Consider the following 21,221-nt stretch of genomic DNA (forward strand, 5'->3'; position numbering starts at 1 on the left):
ACCATAAAAAGTGAAAAAATAAAAAGTTTACTTAGAGTTTGTATACCAAGCTAAAATTTCCATCAAAGAAGTGACTATATTTATCCACAAAGTGTAAATGATTCTAGGCTGGCGCCCCATCCTGGATTATTCAATGCCTTGCGCCCATAGCTTCTGGGAAAGGCCCCGTTCCCCCCACGACCCTGGACAGAACAAGCAGGTACAGAAAATGGATGGATATAAATGTTTCTTGTTCTGTTAACTCCGATCACAACGCGACGAAAATTTCAAACTGAGGCAGAGCGAGACTGTTGAATGTTTTATTACAAATACATATTGTCAATTTTGCAATATTAGTAATGAAACAAAAGAATAGAAATATTTGGGTTGTTTGTTTATCTACAGCTACAAACAAACAGCCCAATAATTACGGCTTATGCGATAGTCCCAGATAGATATTGCAGCTTTCATTCATTCAGCCCTTTCACTGTAGCTCGGCATAAAATGAGCAACACAAACTATGGCAGCATACAATGCAAGTTTCTTGATGGATACATTTACACTGTTTTGCACTCTGCATTATCCTACCAACAAGGACTACATTCATGTTTTACAGAATGCAACTAAGTTCACATAATATTGCTCCCTGAGCTAATGCGGATTGTTCTTTCCTACATCATTATGGAGTGTAATAATAATAATATAATATGTAATATTATGTAATATATGTAATAATAATAATAATACACCTGATGGAAAATTCACCTTCTATCCTTTCAACTTTTTATGAATGATTTTTGTTTATGAGACAAAGTTCACACAATGAATCGCGATATATCAACATGAAATGTTTAATGTTTCTTCAACTGATTTTTAAAAATCGCCTTTAAGAGATTATGGCCTTTTTAAAATATGCATTTAATGGTGGGACTAGTACATTCCTATTGCGTAAATATCCCAGTAGAGTAACTCCACACTGCCGTCTTGTGGCCATAACTTACACTGCACCTATTTCTGAGTCCGCTCTGCTCGACTTGTCAAACAACGAAGGGAATGGGTAGGCTGCATAATGGTCATAGTCTGGCTACAGGTAAGGTGACCAAACAGAGAATATTTGACATTCAGATTAGGGGGAAACTCATTTGTACAAACACAGACTCATTTGGCACCCCTGCATTCCATCAGAAGCCAAGATGTAGGAACACAGTGACTCAATTTGGATCAGAGTCAGTAGACTGCCCTGGCAGCTCCAGTTTCCAGTTCTGTTTACACAATCAGGTCCCAGCTTAAAACATCTAAAATGTAACATGTAACTCACATAAACTGCTTTGTATATTCTCAGTAATTTCGTTTATGTAAGTCTAAATGTGACTGTAATAAATTTCTTCATTAATTTAAGAAGTTTAAATTATTCATATACCTGAGTACGTGCCGACCTAAAGGTGTACTATGGTCCTTGGGGTCTGAAACAGTAATAAAATACTCTGTGTAATGAAATTATTTTTACACTGATTCTTGTATAAGTGTTCTAAAAAAGTGACTTGTTACATAGTGTGCTTCGATTGATGATAGTGAGACACTCTTTTGCTATCTTCCCATTAACGTTGCACATGCCAGATCATTCCTGAGGAGGCCCAGCATCAGAGATGCCGCCCGGCTAGCAGGCCTGCCCGGAATGCTGTAATCCCAGCAGTGCACATTGTTTCTGCATTCTGCTTCCTCCCTCCATCTGGTTCTCATCTGGAGAATTCTTTCCGCACTTTCCTGGGAAAAGCTATGAATCTTAATAAGCCACAGATTCTCCACGAAACCACTCCAGAATGATCTGCTTGTTTTCCTCCACCCACTTAATGTTAGCTTCTGCCCTTTCGATGGCGTGCTCAAGAGCCCACAGCGCGGAACCAAAGTCTTCCTCTCCGTGGTCCGACAGAAACTGTGTCAACTACACCAGGACAGAGGATTGGAGAGAGAGAGTGGCTGAACAGCATCCTACACAAACACACTAAGCACATTAGCTCATAGCATCAGGATGTTCTGAATCTTGATGGTAAAAATGTCTTTTTTTCAGGTGCTGAAGACAAAGAGAATGTCAAAGGTTTAAGATTAAGTGAGAGGGCTGTGGGATTTATTGTGAGTTTTACCTCCTGGAGTTCAGTTTCTGAGGAGAATCGTTCTGTCACTGCTTCGATTACGGCGCCTAATATTAGTTCCTCACCTCCGAATCTGAAAGTAGTTTTGAAAATTTGCTCATAAAAGCAATTACAGCACAACAATAACAATACAGTCAACACATGCAAAACCATAAAAGAACAATATTGATTCAGCAGCTTTGCTGCTTGGATACCTGGTCAGGTGTGACTTTAGTTAAGTATGGTTCTTAAAAGGTCCTTTGGTAGCACTTTCATAGTGCATTATAGATACTTTCATAATGCATTAAAATGCATTCATAAAGTATCCTAAACACAGCTATAACTATTTATAAAAAGGCAAAACACATTATACCCATGTTTTTTATGCATTATTAATGCCCTATGAAGCTCTCATCTATAATGCACTAAAGTTACATTCATAGCACATTATAATGGTCAGTATAAGCCATTATAATGCATTATGAAGGTATTTATAGATATTTATATATCATTAAAGATAAGAGCATCATAAAGCATTCATATTGCGTAATAAACATGGCTATAATGTGTTATGCACTTTATGAATACATTATAATGCATTGTGAAGGTTTGTATAATGCATTGTACATGAGTACTTTAAGTAAAGTGTTACCGGTCCTTCTTTCTAGCCTGAACTGAGGTATACCATTACAGCCTCTGAGTATCAATCATTGCAAATTAATGACAGCCTTGTACCAGCTCTATATGCTTCCTGTGCTGTAAAGGCAACAGAAAAAAACAGATAAAACAAAACTAACTTGTGTTTTAGGTTTGTCCACTGCTTCTGGATAAAGTCCCAGACTAAAGAATGACCTGCCACATTATTGGTGATGGATTTCATAATGGAATAAAATTCAGTCTTCTTTATCTTATCCAGGTCCAGAGTGTATTCCAGGAGTCTAAAAAGCAAGAATGAATTTTTTTTCTCATATCCTGGCAATGTCTATGACACATGGTGCAGAATACTTCGATTATTAAGAGCTAACCTTTTCAGGATCTCGGTATCCTTGGTGCAGGACAGCGCACCTCTCAGAATGTCTTTCTCTGCCTCAACAGTGGTGTTCTGAAACAACTGCCACAAAAACTCCCACTCCTGCTGACCTCCGGCAGCTATGGCAGCACAGAAGATGGGTGATCGCAAGTTTGGGTGGACCCTACAATAGATAAGACTTCACTACAAGCTCGGCTGAATCTTACAATAGATATGATGTTCGGTATAACTATGATCGGTGAAAAAAACATAATGTTCTGCACCATTTTGAAGTGGGGTTCTGTTTCCATTGATTGAATGTGTCAATGGCCATCTTCTGGCATTTAATTAGACCACTGCCGCATGCCATTCCGATGACTATAATCTGGAGCTCCCTGTAACAGAACAGAAAGACAATTAGCATTTTTAAAACATTAAATTTGGCCGAGCAGCTCCGTGTTAAGGTGCAAACAGACGCGGGGCTTACTGCGCAGTGAGTTGCTCAGGGATGGATGAATTCATGGTGAAAGCTTCAAAATGGTCATAAAGCGGGCTGACCTGCTTCCTCATGTATGCCTAAAATATGATGTCGTGTAATAAAAACATCTCCTGAATTTTTGTAACCCACTACAGCTTATTTTGACAACAAAGATTCCCTATCAAGAACTGACCTCAATGAAGCTATAGTCTTCTGAACGATCTAACATCAGAATGATGTGATTAAGTTTAAGCCTGGCAGTCGCCCAGGGACTTAATTCCATATCCTTGTGTAGGTACTTGGTAAAGCTGAGAGCCAAAGTGATATTGACATGCCTGGCTCTAGGTCAAAGAAAGAGAAAATCATTATAATATGAATTAAGTCAGGCAGAGAAAGGTACACAACATATCACAGCATAGCAAATGTCCCATTTTTAAAGTGAAATATGGGTGATTAACAGCGATGAAAAGTTACGCTGCAAAAACACAACCACTTACTAAATAGTAACATAAATCACACGTTCGTGTTGACCTTCAGACAATTAAGGTCTTCATGATATCTGTTTTTATGGAAACCATGTACTGTGATCAAAAAAGCATGTTTAATATTTAATAGCATACGCATAAATAAACACTGGCAAGACACACACGCACACAGGTCTGACTGACATTATAAATATGCATGTTTTACAGAAATACATTAGAGTTTAAGGGAAGTGGATGATCCCAGCATAATAATTACGGGCAAGGGTCTGTAATTGGTAGGTTAGTGATTTCGGGATGTATCTAATATCCAGTCCTGCCCTCCGGTACCTGCATTAGCTGGATAATTCAGTGGCGTTGCTCTGGTGAATGATGTTTAAATGTGATACGTTGCTTTGAATGAACACATCCACTAACCAATATAATAATAGTAATTTACAAAGAATGGTATGTGAACATGGGTTACACATAAATTACAGAACATCCAACACAATAAAAAAACAGCATTTTCCCCGAAGGTCAGGCAGATCTGACGAGCATGACGGCAATGCTGAACTTACTCTGCTAGTTCAAATGCGTCGTCAATAAGCTGTGCTCTGTTGACAACGGGAATCATCTAGAGAATTGCAAATAATGTTTTTAGTGCATTATAAGGATTTCAGCAACAGATATCAAGTACCTTCTCTTGGGGGACAATTTTACTCTCTCTGTAATCGAATGTGCGTTGCCCTGGAGAGTTTTATATTTCCGCGATTACATAAGAAGAACCGCGAAATAATCCGTTGGTGAAAGATTAAACATATTTCTCTTTGCATTTCTCTGTTTTCATTTCCTTTTAAGAATTTGCTGCTGAACTTGTATGAAAGGATGCATTTATTCATCTGTAAGGCTTCTACTCACAAAAAAATATCTAGATGGTGATTGTTATGATTGTTGTCCAAAGGGAACAACACAAATCGTGAAGCATGAAATTAATGAATATTTACATGGTGGTCTGTGCCAAGCTGCCGCAGAAGCCTCTCCCAGTTCTCCGGGTCGTAGTTCACTCTGTAGTATCCAGTGCAGTTGACGTTGGCTAGGATCCATTCATTGTTATTTGACTGATATATTGGTTTTGAAACTGCAAGGAACAACATTATATATATAAAGGCTGCTTCTCCGTTTGAGTTCACGCTTTCGTTTTCTGTCGTCTTTCTTATTTATTTTACTTCTCCACATGCGCGAGAAGATCCAAAACAAGAATTTAAGTAATGTAGTAGATTACATCTGCGCTATAAATATTATGCATAATTTATTGTGAAAAAATATTAAAAGCAAAAAAGAAACATTTATTACCGGGGCCATTTACAGTCAGTAGGTCCTGCGTTATTTCCTGCGAACCAGACTTGAGCAGTTTAATTGGAACTTGCCATGTTATGCTGTGCCAGAGAAACGGATGAAAACGACCACAATGTTATACAGTACTTACGATATCCGCCATCACAGAAAAGCTACTGAACAAACTTGAAAACGTTCTCACATTATCAAAAAAATAAAATATATTAAATTGCTGTCCACACTTTGTTGACACAAGGCACATTCAGGTTCAAAGCGCAAAGCAAAGGACCTAACATGGTGGGCGCCAAATTTAAAACTGTCATGAAGTGACTCACTTGTATCGAGCGCTTTCGTTGAACATAAAGTGCTCCTGAGATATGTCTCCAGACGAGGTGTTGATGGTAATAAGAGGAAACCCTGGTTGTTTAGTCCAGGACTCCATCATGTCGGCAACTTGAGTGGTGTCGTTGTTGCTTTTTACCGCCTGGACACGATTTTAGCGATTTCAGTTCTTTTTATACTCCATTGATGAAAGCGTTAGGACAAGCTCAAGTAATCGCCATATAATCCACGCCAGGAATCTGCCCATACATACTCTCTAATATAATTGTATTTATAACAGGGCATATGAGGGTCACTACACATTTCTTATTATATTCACTATCATAACATGTGCAAGATGTTCTTGGTGGAAATGTGTGTAATTAAACTTACTTCCTGTATGTGTCTCCAGAGATCCTGGTATTCTGCGTTGTTATATTGGTATGCCTTCAGATAGGACTAAAAGGACACATTTGTGCAAATTAGAGAAATAACAAATCAGTATTTTAAAATCAAGTTACTATATTGCAGTAATAACATTTAGAGTTTGTTCAATACTTCAGTTCACCAGGGATTTTCAATATTTTCTCATTACGAGTAAGAAAAATATATATTAGCAGACAATTCTACTGCTACTGCTAGACACACTTCAGTACATCATTTTCATTTGGTGGCCAGAGTAGAGTGAAAAAAGCACCTCCTACCTTTACACCGCTGACAAAGACCGTCTCTGACACGTAACTAGACAGCATTCTCAACACTACTGCCCCCTGGAGCACAAAGATACAGGTATTTGTCCTGTCTATCCATGTACTTTATGTGTATATTGTTGCTACAATAATGTGCCACTTGACTTGATTTGACTTGAGTAAAAGTAAGTGACTAAAATCTATTTCTATTGCACTTTTCACAGACGCAAGTCACAAAATGCTTTACATGATCATTACGAGAGAAATTTAAAAGTCTACAACTCATGACACAATACATTACAAAAACAGAGAATAAACATTAACAAATCCCAATAAAATGCAGAACTTATGCAAACAGATTACCCCAAAGCCCATCTAGATAGATAAGTCTTGCGCTGTCTTTTAAAAACCATGTGTAAAACGCTGCAGACATCAGACTGTTAGCCAAGCACCTTGCTATAGGTGATGAAGTCAAACAGGTCCTCGATGTCACTGGGTGTAATGACCTCTTCCACTTCAGGAATGAGCTGCCGGTAGTTGTCTATGGATTCCACTTTAAGCAGGCCCAGAACCTCTCTGATGAAGAACAGTTCACTCTGAAAAACAAAATATGGAATGTAAAAGCACCTGAAAATGAAGTAGGGCAATGAAAAGGTTTAAATGAATAGAAAATGGGAGACGTACAAAATTCCAGGTTGGTTCAGCTTTATCCACACCAATGTATGACAGGTATGTGGCAAAGCCTTCATTTAGCCACACGTCATTCCACCATTCCATTGTGACCAGGTTTCCAAACCACTGGAATATTTAAGGAGAAATCAAACATTGGGTTAAGAGACAACTGCTTTTGGTTCTATAATACATTGTCATGAGATGTGAGATGAAGGACTCGAAGGCAGGTGTTTGGTGGGAAAAAAATGGGTTTATCGAACTGAATGGGAGCAGGGAAACAAACAAGACCATAAGGGTCAAAACAAGAAGGCAAGTACAGGGAAGGACACAGGCAGACAGGAGAAGCGACGTCAATGACTGGACTGGGGCTGATGAGGCAAACAGGTACTAAAATACAAAGACTGACAAGAGGTAACAAGCAACAGGTGTGGGTCATCAGGGCCATGTGAGGGACGAGACAGGAGGGTCAGGGGGTCATGACTGGCCGGATGTAACACACCCAACATTTTTAAACAAATTTCTGCCATTTATAGATTATTTTTTTTAATACAATATGTTCAAGAAGTCAATTTCCAAACATAAAAATTCCCTGTTTTATGAAATACAGCCGACCCTTCCACGTGGCAGGGGTTAAAGGAACAGGCCCCTCACGATTTGGGAAAACCACGAAAAGATATAAAATGTGAGATAAAAAGATCACTGTGAGATCACTGCATGTGAGTTAACATGCGAGAGGCTGCTGTAAGCACGCTTGGCGTCCTCCAGAGCAGCACCACATGTATTTTATGCATTTATGAATTGCTAAACTTTTTGTGTGTTGTCGCGGCTTTTGCAAAACTCAAAAATTCCAAAAAGAATCCAATATACCTGATGCATGGAAATTGAAAGACATGCATATACAGTGGTACCTTGGTTTACGAGCATAATTCGTTCAGGAAACATGCTTGTAATCCAAAGCACTCGTATATCAAAGCAAATTTTCCCATTAGAAATAATGGAAACTCATACGATCCGTTCCACAACTCAAAAATATTGATATAAAAATTATTAATACAAAATATAAAGTAAAAATACATAAAACAAATTAACCTGCGCTTTACCTTTGAAAAGAATCGTGGATGGTGTGAGGGAGACGAGAGAGGAGAAGAGGAGGGTTATTTTGTAGGACGACTTTCACTATAATTAACGGAATCACTGCTATCTGTTGGCTCACTGGAATCTTTTTCTGTTTGTGCGACTTTAACAAGGAACCCATCCAATGACAAAAATGTGGACATTGCGTTGTCGTTAAACAGATTCATCGCTCGCACTGCTACGCCCTTATTCAGGTGGTGCTTTTCTACTAAATTTTGACTATACGGGTGAGGCATGCCGACTGTCACACCCTGCTCCGTCCGCTCCTGATGTGTGCCACGCCCCCTCATTATCCACGTGTGCTTTCCCGATCGTGCCCAGCTGTTCCTTGTTATTGTGGCTTGTCTGCTGTATTTAGTCCGCGTCTGAGTCTGTTACCCCAGATCCGTCATTGATGTTTGTTGATGTGCTTTCCCCGGTCCTGTCTTCTGGAATAAACCCCGTTTGCCTGCATTTTCGGCTTGCTTTGCCTGCTTCCCGGCTCGCTCGCTCGCTCGCTCTCCAGTCGCTCACCTGGTCACAACAGAATGACGGATCTCCACAACGCACCTCCGCAGGTCGACGATCAACGCGTCGACCTGCTCCACGAGGTGCTCTACTGGCTCCACCAGCCGGAGGTCCGGGAGGACTCCGGACTGCTGGTGTTAGCCAGCACGAGCGGGACCCTCCTCCAGGAGGTCACGCCGCTCACAGCAGCGCCTGTCATGGCGGAGGTTCGGGAGAACCTCCGGCGGCTCGTCGAGGGGGTAACAGAGAAGCGGCTCCAGCCGCTCACGCTCCCTGCAACAACCGCGGTTGCTGACGCCGCAAGGCCCGCGGCCCCACCTGCTGAAGCTGCCGCCGATCCGCCCGCGGCAACGCTCGCCCTCTCCGAGGTTACCCCGCCTCCATCGTCATGCCCCAGCCGCAAGAAGAAAAAGAAGCGGAAGGGGAAAGGAGAAGCAGCCGCCCCGACGCTCTTATTGGGGGCTTGCTCCTTACTCCCCGCCTGGGAGCTACCCAGGGAGCATGACAGCTCACCGCCCGCCTGGGATGACATCGCCTCTGCCCGCCTTGCCAGCTTCCCCGCGGAGAAGCCACCTCCGCTGGAGGCGTATTTTTACCGGCCGGAGCGTCTGGGGCACGGCGGCATACGCGCTGTTAGGGACGCTATCCTTCGGGTCCCTAGATCCCTTAAAGGGACGCCGCATACGCGCTCAGCACCCCTCCTACCTGCTCCGGACCAGTCCGATCCGGACCTGCCTGCTGCCGCCGCCGCTCTGCCCGCGGCAACGTCCGCTGCTGCTGCCGCCGCCGATCTGCCTGCGGCAACGCCCGCTGCCGATCTGCCCGCGGCAACGCCCGCTGCTGATCTGCCCGCGGCAACGCCCGCTGCTGCTGCCGCCGCCGATCTGCCCGCGGCTGCGCTGCCTGCTGCCGCCGCCGATCTGCCCGCGGCTGCGCTGTCTGCTGCCGCCGCCGATCTGCCTGCAGTACCGCCTGTCCAGCCTGTCCAGCCTGTCCAGACTGTCCTGCCTGTCCTGCCTGACCCGCCTGCTGCAGCTGCCACCACTCTGGCTGCGGCGCCCGCCGCGGTGGCCCCTGCTGGCCGCGTGCTGGCGGCGCCTGCTGCGGCGCCCCCTGCTGGCCTAAAGACTGCAGCGCCTGACGTGGTGCCCCCTGCTGGCCGCGTGATGGCGGCGCCCCCTGCTGGCCAAGTGACTGCAGCGCCCGCCGAGGCGCCCCCTGCTGGTCACATGCCCGCAGTGCTGGCGGCCCCGCCTGCGGCCACGCCTGCGGCTCTGGCGGCCTCGCCTGCGGCCACGCCCGCGGCTCTGGCTGCTCTGTCTGGGGCCACGCCTGCAGCTCTAGTTGCCGCTCAGCCCAAGGTGCCTGCCGGGGCGCCCTCTGCTGGACTCACGCCCCAGGTGTCTGCTGAAGCGCCCCCTGCGGCTGCTAGCCGTCCGCTCGAGGACACCGCTACGTCCGCAGCGCCCCCTGCTGCTGAGGGCCACTCACCAGAAGAGGCCGCTCTGCCCGTCCAGCCCGGCTCTTCCGTCCTGCCCGTCCAGCCCGGCTCTTCCGTCCTGCCCGTCCAGCCCGACTCGTCCGTCCTGCCCGTCCAGCTCGGCTCTTCTGTCAGCACGCCAGCCACGCCCTCGGCTCTGGCCGCGCTGCCTGCCGTCGCCGCTCTGCCCGCGGCACCGCCTGCTGCCGTCGCCGCTCTGCCCGCGGCACCGCCTGCTGCCGCTGCCGCTCTGCTCGCGGCAATTCCTGCGGCTGCCACAGCACCGCTGGTCCAGCCTGACCCACTCATCCTGCCTGCAGTCCCTGCAGCTACTGAGGCGGCCCCCACTGGCCCAGTGACTGAGGCGCCCCCTGCTGGCCGCCCGCCCGAGGTGCCCGCAGAGGCGCCCCCTGCTGGCCGCACGCCCGAGGTGCCCGCAGGGGCGCCCCCTGCTGGCCGCGCGCCCGAGGTGCCCGCAGAGGCGCCCCCTGCTGGCCGCACGCCCGAGGTGCCCGCAGAAGCGCCCCCTGCTGGCCGCACGCCCGAGGTGCCCGCAGAGGCGCCCCCTGCTGGCCGCATGCCCAAGCCAGTCTCGCCTGACCTGCCCGTCCAGTCCGGCCAGCCCTGCTCGCCGGTCCTGCCCGTCTCGCCTGTCCTGTCCGGCCAGCCCTGCTCGCCGATCCTGCCCGTCTCGCCTGTCCTGTCCGGCCAGCCCTGCTCGCCGGTCCTGCCCGTCTTGCCTGTCCTGCCGGCACCTGAACTGCCTGTCCTGCCGGCTCTCGACCTGCCTGTCTCGTCCGTCCTGCCGGCTCCTGAACTGCCTGTCCTGCCGGCTCTTGACCTGCCTGTCTCGCCCGTCTCGCCTGATCTGCCCGTCTCGCCTGTCCTGTCCGGCCAGCCCTGCTCGCAGGTCCTGCCCGTCTCCCCTGTCCTGTCCGGCCAGCCCTGCTCGCCGGAACTGCCCGGCTCGCCTGTCCGGTCGGCCCAGCTCGGCTCGCCTGTCCGGTCGGCCCAGCCCTGCTCGCCTGTCCGGTCGGCCCAGCCCTGCTCGCCTGTCCGGTCGGCCCAGCCCTGCTCGCCTGTCCGGTCGGCCCAGCCCTGCTCGCCTGTCCAGGCCGCCACTCTGCCCGCGGCCCCGCCTGAGGCTAGCTCTCCAGTCCTGTCCGCGGCTCTGGCTGCCCCGCCTGCGGCCACGCCCGCGGCCACGCCTGCGGCGCCGACTGCCCCGCCTGTTGCCTCCTTAGAGGCCCTGACTCCCACGCTCTTGCCTCAGCGAGGCCGACACCCCCCAGGACCCCGCCTGTCCGTTTCCCGTGGGGGACGGGGACACAGGCGTCGGGCCCGGGTCCCGCCCGCCTTGCCCCCTGGCTCGCCCGTGCGCCCCCTGGCCGTGGCTCGGTGGCTGCCTGCGGGTCCTGCGGCTCCGGCTCGGCTATCGCCTCCGGGTCCCCCTCCGGTGCCTCGTCGCCCGCCTGCGGTCCCTCCGTCGGCGCCTCGTCGGCCGCCTCCGGGCCCCCCCGCTTCGGCTGGGCGTCGGACGGCGCCTTCCCTGGCTCCGGCTGTGCCTCCGCCTGCTGCGGCTTCCCCCTTTTGCCTGCCTGCGCCGGGGTTCCCTCCTGCTCCCTCCTCGTTTCCTTTGTCGGTCCCTCCGTCTGTCTCCTTGTCCCCTGTGTGGTCCCCTCCTGCTCCGGCCTCCCTTCCGCCTGCGGCCCCTGCGGCTGCCTTCCCTCGCCCGCCTGGGTTCCCTTGGGCTCCCCTGCTTCCTCCTCCCTTTCCCTCCGTCCCGCCTGTTTCTGCTCCTCGTCCCTCTGTGTCTCCTCCGTTCCCTTCTGGTCCCTTTGTCCCGCCTGTCTTTGCTCCTCGTCCCTCGGTGTCTCCTGTGTTCACTCCTCGCCCTGTTGTTCCTCCGTTTTCTGTCCCCTCTGTGTCTCCTTTCTCTGTCTGCCTGTCCGCGTTTCCTGTTCTTTGTCGGGTCCTGTCTTTCGTTTCGTCCTTGTTCTTGTTCTGTGTTTCGGTCTTGTTCCCTGTTCTTCGTTGATGGTTTTTGGTTTTGTCTTTCAGGTCCTGTTCCCCGGTCTCGTCTCGTCCGTCGCCTCCTCTCTGGCGCGCCCGGAGTGCGCGCCTTTGGGGGGGGGTTATGTCACACCCTGCTCCGTCCGCTCCTGATGTGTGCCACGCCCCCTCATTATCCACGTGTGCTTTCCCGATCGTGCCCAGCTGTTCCTTGTTATTGTGGCTTGTCTGCTGTATTTAGTCCGCGTCTGAGTCTGTTACCCCAGATCCGTCATTGATGTTTGTTGATGTGCTTTCCCCGGTCCTGTCTTCTGGAATAAACCCCGTTTGCCTGCATTTTCGGCTTGCTTTGCCTGCTTCCCGGCTCGCTCGCTCGCTCGCTCTCCAGTCGCTCACCTGGTCACAACACCGACTGAGACCGAGCATGGGAGACGATCACCCACAATTCCGCAGCGTGAGAAAGTGAATAACCATTGGTTCAGGTGTGATGACGTGAGCTCGGCGTCAAAACAAGAAGCACACGCATGCGCTTCCTGTTTTGAAGCCGAGCGCACGTAAAAAGAAGAAAAACAAGGAGCGCATGTGTGCTATATGATTTTTGATGATACTTGGCGCTCGTAAACCAGGACTTGCTCAGTTTCCAAGTCAAAATTTATTACAAATCTTTGCTCGTCTTGCAGAACACTTGTAAACCGTGTTACTCGTAATCCGAGGTTCCACTGTACAGTGGTACCTCAGTTCTCGAACTCATTAGAACTCGAATTTCTTAAAAGTCGAACCAACCAGTTCGAAAAAAAAAATCATAGATCTCGATTTGAATCTCAGAAGTCAAACCGTGAACGCCGACCTAAGATAACTTGTATGCGCGGGGAAATGAGTCACGCTGCACGTCTCTCAGCGGAAACAAAGAGTAATGCTTCGGTCTAAGCCTTGCATTAGCTGTGATAGCATCGTGCATGTTTACACTAGCTGAGTCATATATTTAGACAGTAAAAATACATTTAGACAATGATAGACAGTACCAGTAATTATTATATAATAAAATACATTTAAAAATAAAGATTTCTTATTCATTATTTTAATATTAATAATAAATCATTAATACGTTTAATTATAATAATATTGTTGTGTCGACCGGGGACGGAACGGAGACAAAGGCGCAGACTTCAGGGTATACGGGGTTTAATTACAGGTAAGGCAGGCAAAAAGCAGATGAACAATACAATAACCGGACTGGGGAAACAAACTGAAACGCGGACGAATATGCGGAGGACTAATGACAACAACCAGAAACAGCTGATCACACGGGGATTCCACTCGGGGTTAACGAGGGGGCGTGGCACATGGAAGGAGCGGACGATCGGAGCAGGACACATTGTTTGGATACATTTATTTTCTTACTTTACAAATTACTGTTTTGATAAATGTGCTTAGATGTGTTTAGTACAGTATATGCTCTTTTTGTTTTATCCGGTTCATTTTGTGTTTAAATGCTAAAAAATATATATATATTTAGGTGTAATTTTTTGGGGCTGGGAACCAATTAATTGGTTTTCCATTATTTCTTATGGGGAAAATTCGATCATAACACGAACTTTTTAGGATTCGATCCGGAGTTCTGAACGGATTAAATTCGAGTTCTGAGGTACCACTGTACTTGTGTTTTCAGCCAAAGATCATTAACAATTTCACTAACATGTTTCTCTGGCTGCTGTGTGATAGGAAACTCACACCCAAACACTAAAATAACTTTGCATATATGGTTACATTTGAAAAATCCAAGCCTGCATTAGAAACAGTATGCTTTCCTTCCAAACAATGCTTAATGGAAGATATTTTAATTCTTCTGTTGATGTTTCAGAAATTGCTGCCATGTCTGCTGATAAGAGATGTACGATGGATCTCACAGTGAGCACTGGGTCGAAAGCTCAGCTAATCCAGGAGTGAAGTCAGTTCTACCTGATGAGCTATTTCATGGGCAATGATTTCAGCGATGAAGGCTTTGCGGGACGTCAGGGAGAAGTCTTTGTCATAAAGTAATGATGTCTCGTGGTAGATTATCAAGCCCCAGTTTTCCATACCACTTGCAACGTAATTCTGCACAGCAATCTGGTCTTATAAAGCAAACAGAAACATCATTTCACAAAATAAAACGTAAAAAAAATTCAAGCATATTACAGCTCCTGGAATACCTCTCTGGAGTTCTACCTCAGATTTTAATCCAAAGTATTTTTTATTAACTTTTACTAAACTCCTCAGATGGGTTATTAAGTAAGTCGTGATTATATATTTAGTAAAAACACAAAGACTTACCCAGCTTATTCAAAGGATACTTTATGTCATAGAGATCTTCAAAGGACTCAAGGATGTTCCCAGTTATGCTGTGAGCGTAATCTACATGGCCAATGGCAATGGCGTCTGGACGTGCCCATGTCTGCGATAAAGACAATCGCTACCATCAAAGGGTGGGTACAGGGTGTCATGCCCTCTTTTGTGTGAGAATTCTGGTTGCTAGGTTCCTTGCCATTGACAACGTGTCTGTGGTCTCCAGGTTTTCCACTATTTTCCTGAGAGTGTGCAGTGTTGGGCATTTCAGGTCCAGAATCTACAAATCCAGACCAAGATTTTGTTTCTACCAACCTGTTGAGCATAAAGAGTTACAGTCACAGAGTACTCAACCGGTTGGTAGAAACAAAATCTTGGTCTGGATTTGTAATTTCTGGACCTGAAATACCCAACACTAATTGTGTCCAGATAGAAGGTGCAGAATTTGTGGGAAAGAAGAATTACATGAAGCCTATTTTACAAACACAGATAGAAACCAGGCAGGCTGACTATCTTTTGATCAACAGATAATGCAAAAAATACATGTGGTTACATTCCCAGGACTGCAGATGTGTGGACAGTTGTTTTACTTGAACAGGAGGGTAGGACGTGATGCTTTTGCTACTTGTGTTCCTTTGATTTTTAAAGCACATGTAGATGCATTTAATTATTATTTGGCTGGAGTAACAGCAATCAACACTAAAAAGCATGACTGTGCCGGGAAAGATTCTGAAAACTGCTTCTGTTTAGCTATTGAGCTCATAGAGGCTCACACGTTGACATCATCTACATGTCATTAGTATGCACATTGTATAAACTCATCATTGCTTGAATAAGCATGTGTCCCACTAAAATGAATTTGTGAACCACATGTAATATGATGATTGTAAGAAAGGAAAACCTACCTTAAGAACATACCTTCCATAGTCTGTCGTTTTGCAAGTAAATTCAGAGACTGTAAAGGCTAGGACGTAGGTGGACATTTTGACAGTTGGATGAAACTCCGTAACAAGCCATTCCTCTCCGTCAATGCTCATTTGCTTTTGATCTGCATGAATTGTAGTAAAAGGGTAAGTTTCGTATCTTATCCAGGATTTACCCAGCCCTGTGGCCTATGCAACCAGAAACAGGCTCCTGTCCCAACAACCCCAACCAAGATAGGGTTAGAAGATGTGTGGATGGATGGATGGATGGATGGAAGTTTGGCTATAGGTGATATGGCCATTATAAACTAATGTAAAGTCTTTTTTATCCTGCTACATTAGTGTTGTTTAGATGTGGACTTTCTGCAATTGTAAAACAGTCATGATGCTATTCTGTTGAATTCAGTTTATAAAACATGTCTCCAGCGCATCTATACATGGTTTTCCCCTTAACCTGAAACAGGCGTACATGTTCTTCTTAATGCCACTTTGCTCTGTATCCCATTCATGTTATTATTGTTCTGTGCTCTGGTGGTGGTATCCACCATTATCCTCCATTATCTCTGTATCTGAGCTGAGTTAACAAAGGGACGGCTCACTTTTTCCACACCTAAAGGTTACATGATGCCTAATAAAGAAAACAGTCAAAAACAGTGGCAACTAATTGGAGGACTTTGGAGCATCCAGTCCAAACTACAATTGCATCTGTACTTCGTGACTGTGAGCCCCCCCCCCTCATCAGCAAAATTTATTGTGTGGGGACCCCCCCACACACACTGGGTCTGTAAACTTTGGATGGAATTTGGATCTCAGGGGGAAAAAAAACTGTTCGGGATCGTTGGTGTAAGTGCTGAAACTCAAGCTATTTTCACAGCATTTTGCATACAAGCATTAAGTGTCTCAAACTCTACACATTCTTTTCTATATTTCTCCTAAGAGTGGATGTCTTTTTAAAGACGAATATTTGTTACAACGATTAAGGAAAAAACAGCACTAAAAAGAGTTACACGTGACGTGATCTAAACTTACCCTAAGGGCTCAGATAGAGTTTCTGTTACTCAGATAAACCCAGTTTCCTATTTCTGTTAATCATGCACATTCGCTGTATTTTCCAGACCCCGGTGTAACGCGGGGAAAATACACGAGCAGCCCCTGTTTCCTCTGTCCCACTTGATGTACCTCATGAGAGACCAGCGGCATTTAGGCATACATGAAGAAAGTGATTTACGTACCATACTGAGTGCTTAACGTTTTAACATTTCCATATCTTCTCTGAAACATACCAAAAAGTACAGAGGTGGATATTTCACCGCTCTGAGTTACGTATCGCTGAACATTATATTAAACAAGCAAGTTACATAACGTTTTATTGGGAGGGTATGACGCGAACTTTATCTTAGCTGGTGGTTAAGGCACCGAGGCAACATTTATTTACTTGTAAATGCACTGTACCGACGGATGGCTTTCACAACCATCCGATAATGTGTATCACGTATTTTATTAACATGTGGTGTGTTTTACATTTAAAACTGCGTTACGATCCCTACCTTTTTGAGCAGCGTTGCTGAGCGCTACAGTACCCACCCGATGTATTACAGTGACATTAAATACAGCTTTCATCGCCGGTTCATCAAAACAGGGAAACACTCTTCTAGCTGCCGTAGGCTCCATGTGGCTAGCTGCAAGAAATCCGAACGAACTGTAGAAAAAGTTTTAAGTATGATTAAATTAAAGGAAATATGTTCTGAAATACTTAATTGAAACAAGGACAAAATGAAAAACTTTCTTTTTGTATTTTAGTTTTAATAAGAATTAAAGTTCAAGTTTTAAATCTAACTACCTGATTTAAAAGACAAACAAAACCAAAACACCACTAGTAACACATACTAGTGGATTTGCACGGTGTGCTATTCTGTATGTCACTTATAGCATACATAGTAGGCTACATATAGGCTACAGTGACATTAATGGCAAAATTTACTTTTATGGTGGGACAGAAAAGCAAAATTCGAAGTTCAAGCTGACTTGACGCCTGAATGTTCGATGCTGCGAATGCAAGAAAAGCGGTAAGAGATTAAACGATCAGAAAGAAATAATTCTTACCTCTGATTGCCTGTATTTTCGTTGTACCGGCTAATGTACAATCCGTCTTGGTTATAGCCCAACAATCCTTCAAAAGCGGTGAAGAGGTAGTATGTTGTGTTAGCTCTCAGCGTGTCTGTAAGTTCGATTTCTAAAAAATTACTGTCATCCTCCTTCAGCGAGGTATATTTCACAGCTACGGCAGAACCGTGCTCGTCAGTGAGATGGATAGATGTCACATTCAGCTCTTTGCAGTGGATGATGATCCAGTGAGTAGCTTCCACACACCTGAACTTCACAGTGGAGTTCCCACTGAAGGTAGACGTGTAGTTTGTAACATTCATCTTGGTGTGCAGGTGAACCTGAATGTACATCCTGTAGCTATCCGGCATTAGGTCCTTAGGCAACCTGGTGTTCGGTGGTGGTCCAGAAGGATCCACTTTGGTGTCTGGGTGCCCAGTGCCTGTGAGTTTATTCTTTTGCTTTTGGGAAGTGATGATCACAGCGATAACAGTGATTATAGCCAGGAATGCCACCAAAACTGTGGCAAATGCCAGACGCTTTGACACATACAATCTTCTGGACATGTCTGATCCCTTAGAAGACTTTCTGGAATGAAGAGAACACCCTTTGCTCCACAGGCTTTAATTGATGTTTTTTTCCCTTTAACTGGTCTCCAATAGTCACAGATGTTGCATAAATGCACCCACAACACACTGGTTGTTAATAAATGTAGTATGAACTGTTGGACAATGAAGATAAGAGGGGAAAAACGTCAATGCACATTAGAATAAAAACAGTCCATCTGAAAGTAGTTTCCGTCTCTCATAGGTCCAGAGTAAGGAAGGTCTTTTAAAATTGTTTAGCTTTGGAGAGATGCAAAGAACTTTATTTCCAAGAATCATTCACTCTTAGGGGTGCGTCTCACTCCAGAAGAACAATGTTCTCATGTTCCCTGCCTCCTTCACTGTCTAGTCATCTTCTTTTCACTGGTTGTAAACCAAGCAAGCTCCCAGACCATCCTAGCGCACACTGACAGGTCTCAGTGACACTGGAGTCTTTTACATTTAGCAAATCAAGAGCATGTGTTGGCATGACGATTGTGCAATGTGTGCAGCAGGAAAATCCATCATTACAAGATTACTCAGGGGTGTGCGTCCCTTTCTGCACAGATTCTTAACTTCATTGAAAAAAAAAAAAAAAGAATTCTGGAATGCTTGCGGAGATTTAAAAAAATATGTACAAATTAGAACCTCACTTTTTATTTTTCTCTTTGGATGCATTCTTTGGTTATGCTCACATTTTATTACAGGGAAAAGGGTTTCTGGAAAAATGTGTCTAGGGACAACAGAACAGGAAACAGAGCTGGCGACTTGCTTGTTTTTGCAGTTGTTTATTCTTGCTTTAAATCTCTACATTTCAATTTAAAATTCTTATTTGTTTGGCACAGAAGTGGAAACTGAAGTTTGAACACAATGGGAAAATGTAACTATATATCTTGAGTTTAGCTTTTTTGAGAGTGAAGCTTGTTTTTGACCTGTCTCTTTCCTACTGAAGCGTTCATTAACATTTTATTCATTAAATGGCATTAATTTTTGAGAAACCGTGGGCAGTCCCTGCAGCATTTGGGAGTTAACGGCCTTTCTCAAGGGCCCAATGGTAAAATCACTGGGACTTAAAGTGGCGACCATTCAGTAGCAAGGCCAGCCTAACTCACTGAGTCACACAATGAGTGAGCCCAGCCACAGCAGACATGCACATAGATACAAGTGACCCTAAAACCTTCATACACATGGTCACAATTAATTTCAGAACCTGCATACACATAGATACATGTGAGTCTAGAACCGGCAATCCCTTCCTGTTTTCACGTGTAAGAAATTCACCTTGTATGTGCGGCATAAACATTAAAAGTTACTGTTCTGTTTGAATTAGGAGCCAACTTGAGGTGAAAAGTGGTACTACACTAACAGATTTTTTCCCCCATAATTTGGTATTATGGTATACAGATTAATATTAAAATAAAATACAAAAATCCAGTAAGTAGCATTTTTAAATGCATCTATCCACTTTCCTTACTGCCTCATCCAGTTAGCTGTGAACTATTAAATGGGAAAATACTGGAGCTTGCTGAGATCACAGAAACTCAGAAACCAAAACATATGAACGGTAGTGAAAATGATTTGGATCATGTAAAATCATATAGGCCTAATGTATAAATAGTCACGTTATTTAATATTTGTTAGTGCAAGTGCATATCTTTAATACTGATAGGTATTTTTGAAATAAAAATGGCTTGGGTACCGGCACAGACTGGTACTAGGGGAGTGCGGGAATTTTCCCACCGGGGAGGTCATGTGAGGGCTGAATGCAGGTCGAGCACAGGACTAATGGGTAATGCTTTATTTCATTGATGGGAAACCTGTGTTCTCACAGGAATCTCACATTTCTCACAGTCATTTTTTTAACTTCTCAGTTCTGTTAATTTTGCATTTTAAACAACGGGCATTTTTTTGAAAATCTTCACATTCATGGCGATCTTCTACCCCTAACACTCATGATTATGAAGGGGTGACTGTACAGTAAACCTACCACTTAGATATTCAAGGATTTATTTTGCTTCTTTACTGAATTTGCTAGAATTGAATTTTGAATGTACAATCTACTCCCCTTCAAGCCAAGACAGAATCAGTGACCTATTGATGTGATATATATCTATATAAAAAAAAAATTCATACTGTCAAGGCACAGCATGGTGAGGACAAGGAAATGAGGGTGACGATCCACGTACGGCTCCAAGACAAAGGGGTTTATTAAACAAAACAGAACAGGAGGGGGCAAACCACAAAATAAAGGGACAGGATGGGGATGAAAGCACATGGGAGAAACAAGAACTAACTGCAAAAACAGCACACAGTGCATGAACAATGACTGACTGGAGAACAGAGCTGGAGCAGGCATTTAAATACACACAAGGCTAACAAGACACGGCGCAGGATAGGTTAGAACAATATCCAAATTAACCAATCAATGAAACCACAGGACAATGAGCAACAGGTGGAATTCACAACAACTAATAAGCAAAGAAACTGAGAAACAGCAAATACTATAGGTTAACAATACTGGGACAACTAGGACCGTAACGATACGCAAAACATAATTAATCACAGCAGAAGGAGGGAAAACAATGACAAATAATGTACACTAGGGTAACAGAAATGTTACAGGTGAATACAGGTGATGCTAATTTCCAAGCAGCCTCAAACCCATGACCAAGGGGTTCACAGTCACACATGCAACCTACCAAGCTAGGCAGCAGTGTGGGAGCAGGGGAAACATACAAGGGTTATCAGACAGGGAGTGAAAAGGCGGGACGGCCAGCGACACCTTTTGGCCAAACGAGGAAGAGACACAAAGGGCAGGGGTGGACGGGCACTGACTGGTCCCCCATCACAGCACTTTCTCGTTAGCAGGGTCAATCAAAAAGTCAGAACTCCTTCAAACTTTTACAACAGCAAAAACAGGGACACTGAAGTTCAGTTTATATACCAGATGTATATACGAAAGTATTTTTAAAGATTGAGGGAGAAGCAGGAGAGCGGCAGGGGAGCTGACGCTGAGGGAGCGCTAATTCCTTCCTACGACCCTGGGGGCTAAGCCCCCCTTGTCTTTCAATCCTAG

General features: G+C 45.3%; 1 protein-coding gene across 1 annotated transcript; it reads right to left on the minus strand.

Moving 5' to 3' along the window:
- Positions 1–283: 283 nt before the first annotated feature.
- Positions 284–18,605, minus strand: LOC111845072 (aminopeptidase N-like). The gene is made up of 20 exons (XM_023814164.2): positions 17,562–18,605; positions 17,006–17,157; positions 15,441–15,583; positions 14,524–14,644; positions 14,170–14,324; positions 7,089–7,202; positions 6,857–7,000; positions 6,420–6,485; positions 6,109–6,174; positions 5,730–5,878; positions 5,413–5,495; positions 5,064–5,197; positions 4,638–4,693; positions 3,789–3,936; positions 3,605–3,693; positions 3,402–3,512; positions 3,134–3,301; positions 2,906–3,046; positions 2,121–2,202; positions 284–1,921 (listed from the first exon to the last, which is right to left on the minus strand). The coding sequence occupies exons 1-20, from the start codon at positions 18,125–18,127 to the stop codon at positions 1,763–1,765; spliced, it is 2,847 nt and encodes a 948-aa protein (XP_023669932.2). The 5' UTR covers positions 18,128–18,605; the 3' UTR covers positions 284–1,762.
- Positions 18,606–21,221: the final 2,616 nt, after the last annotated feature.

Source organism: Paramormyrops kingsleyae, chromosome 11 (assembly GCF_048594095.1).
Source record: "Paramormyrops kingsleyae isolate MSU_618 chromosome 11, PKINGS_0.4, whole genome shotgun sequence".
Classification (NCBI taxonomy): Eukaryota; Metazoa; Chordata; class Actinopteri; order Osteoglossiformes; family Mormyridae; genus Paramormyrops; species Paramormyrops kingsleyae.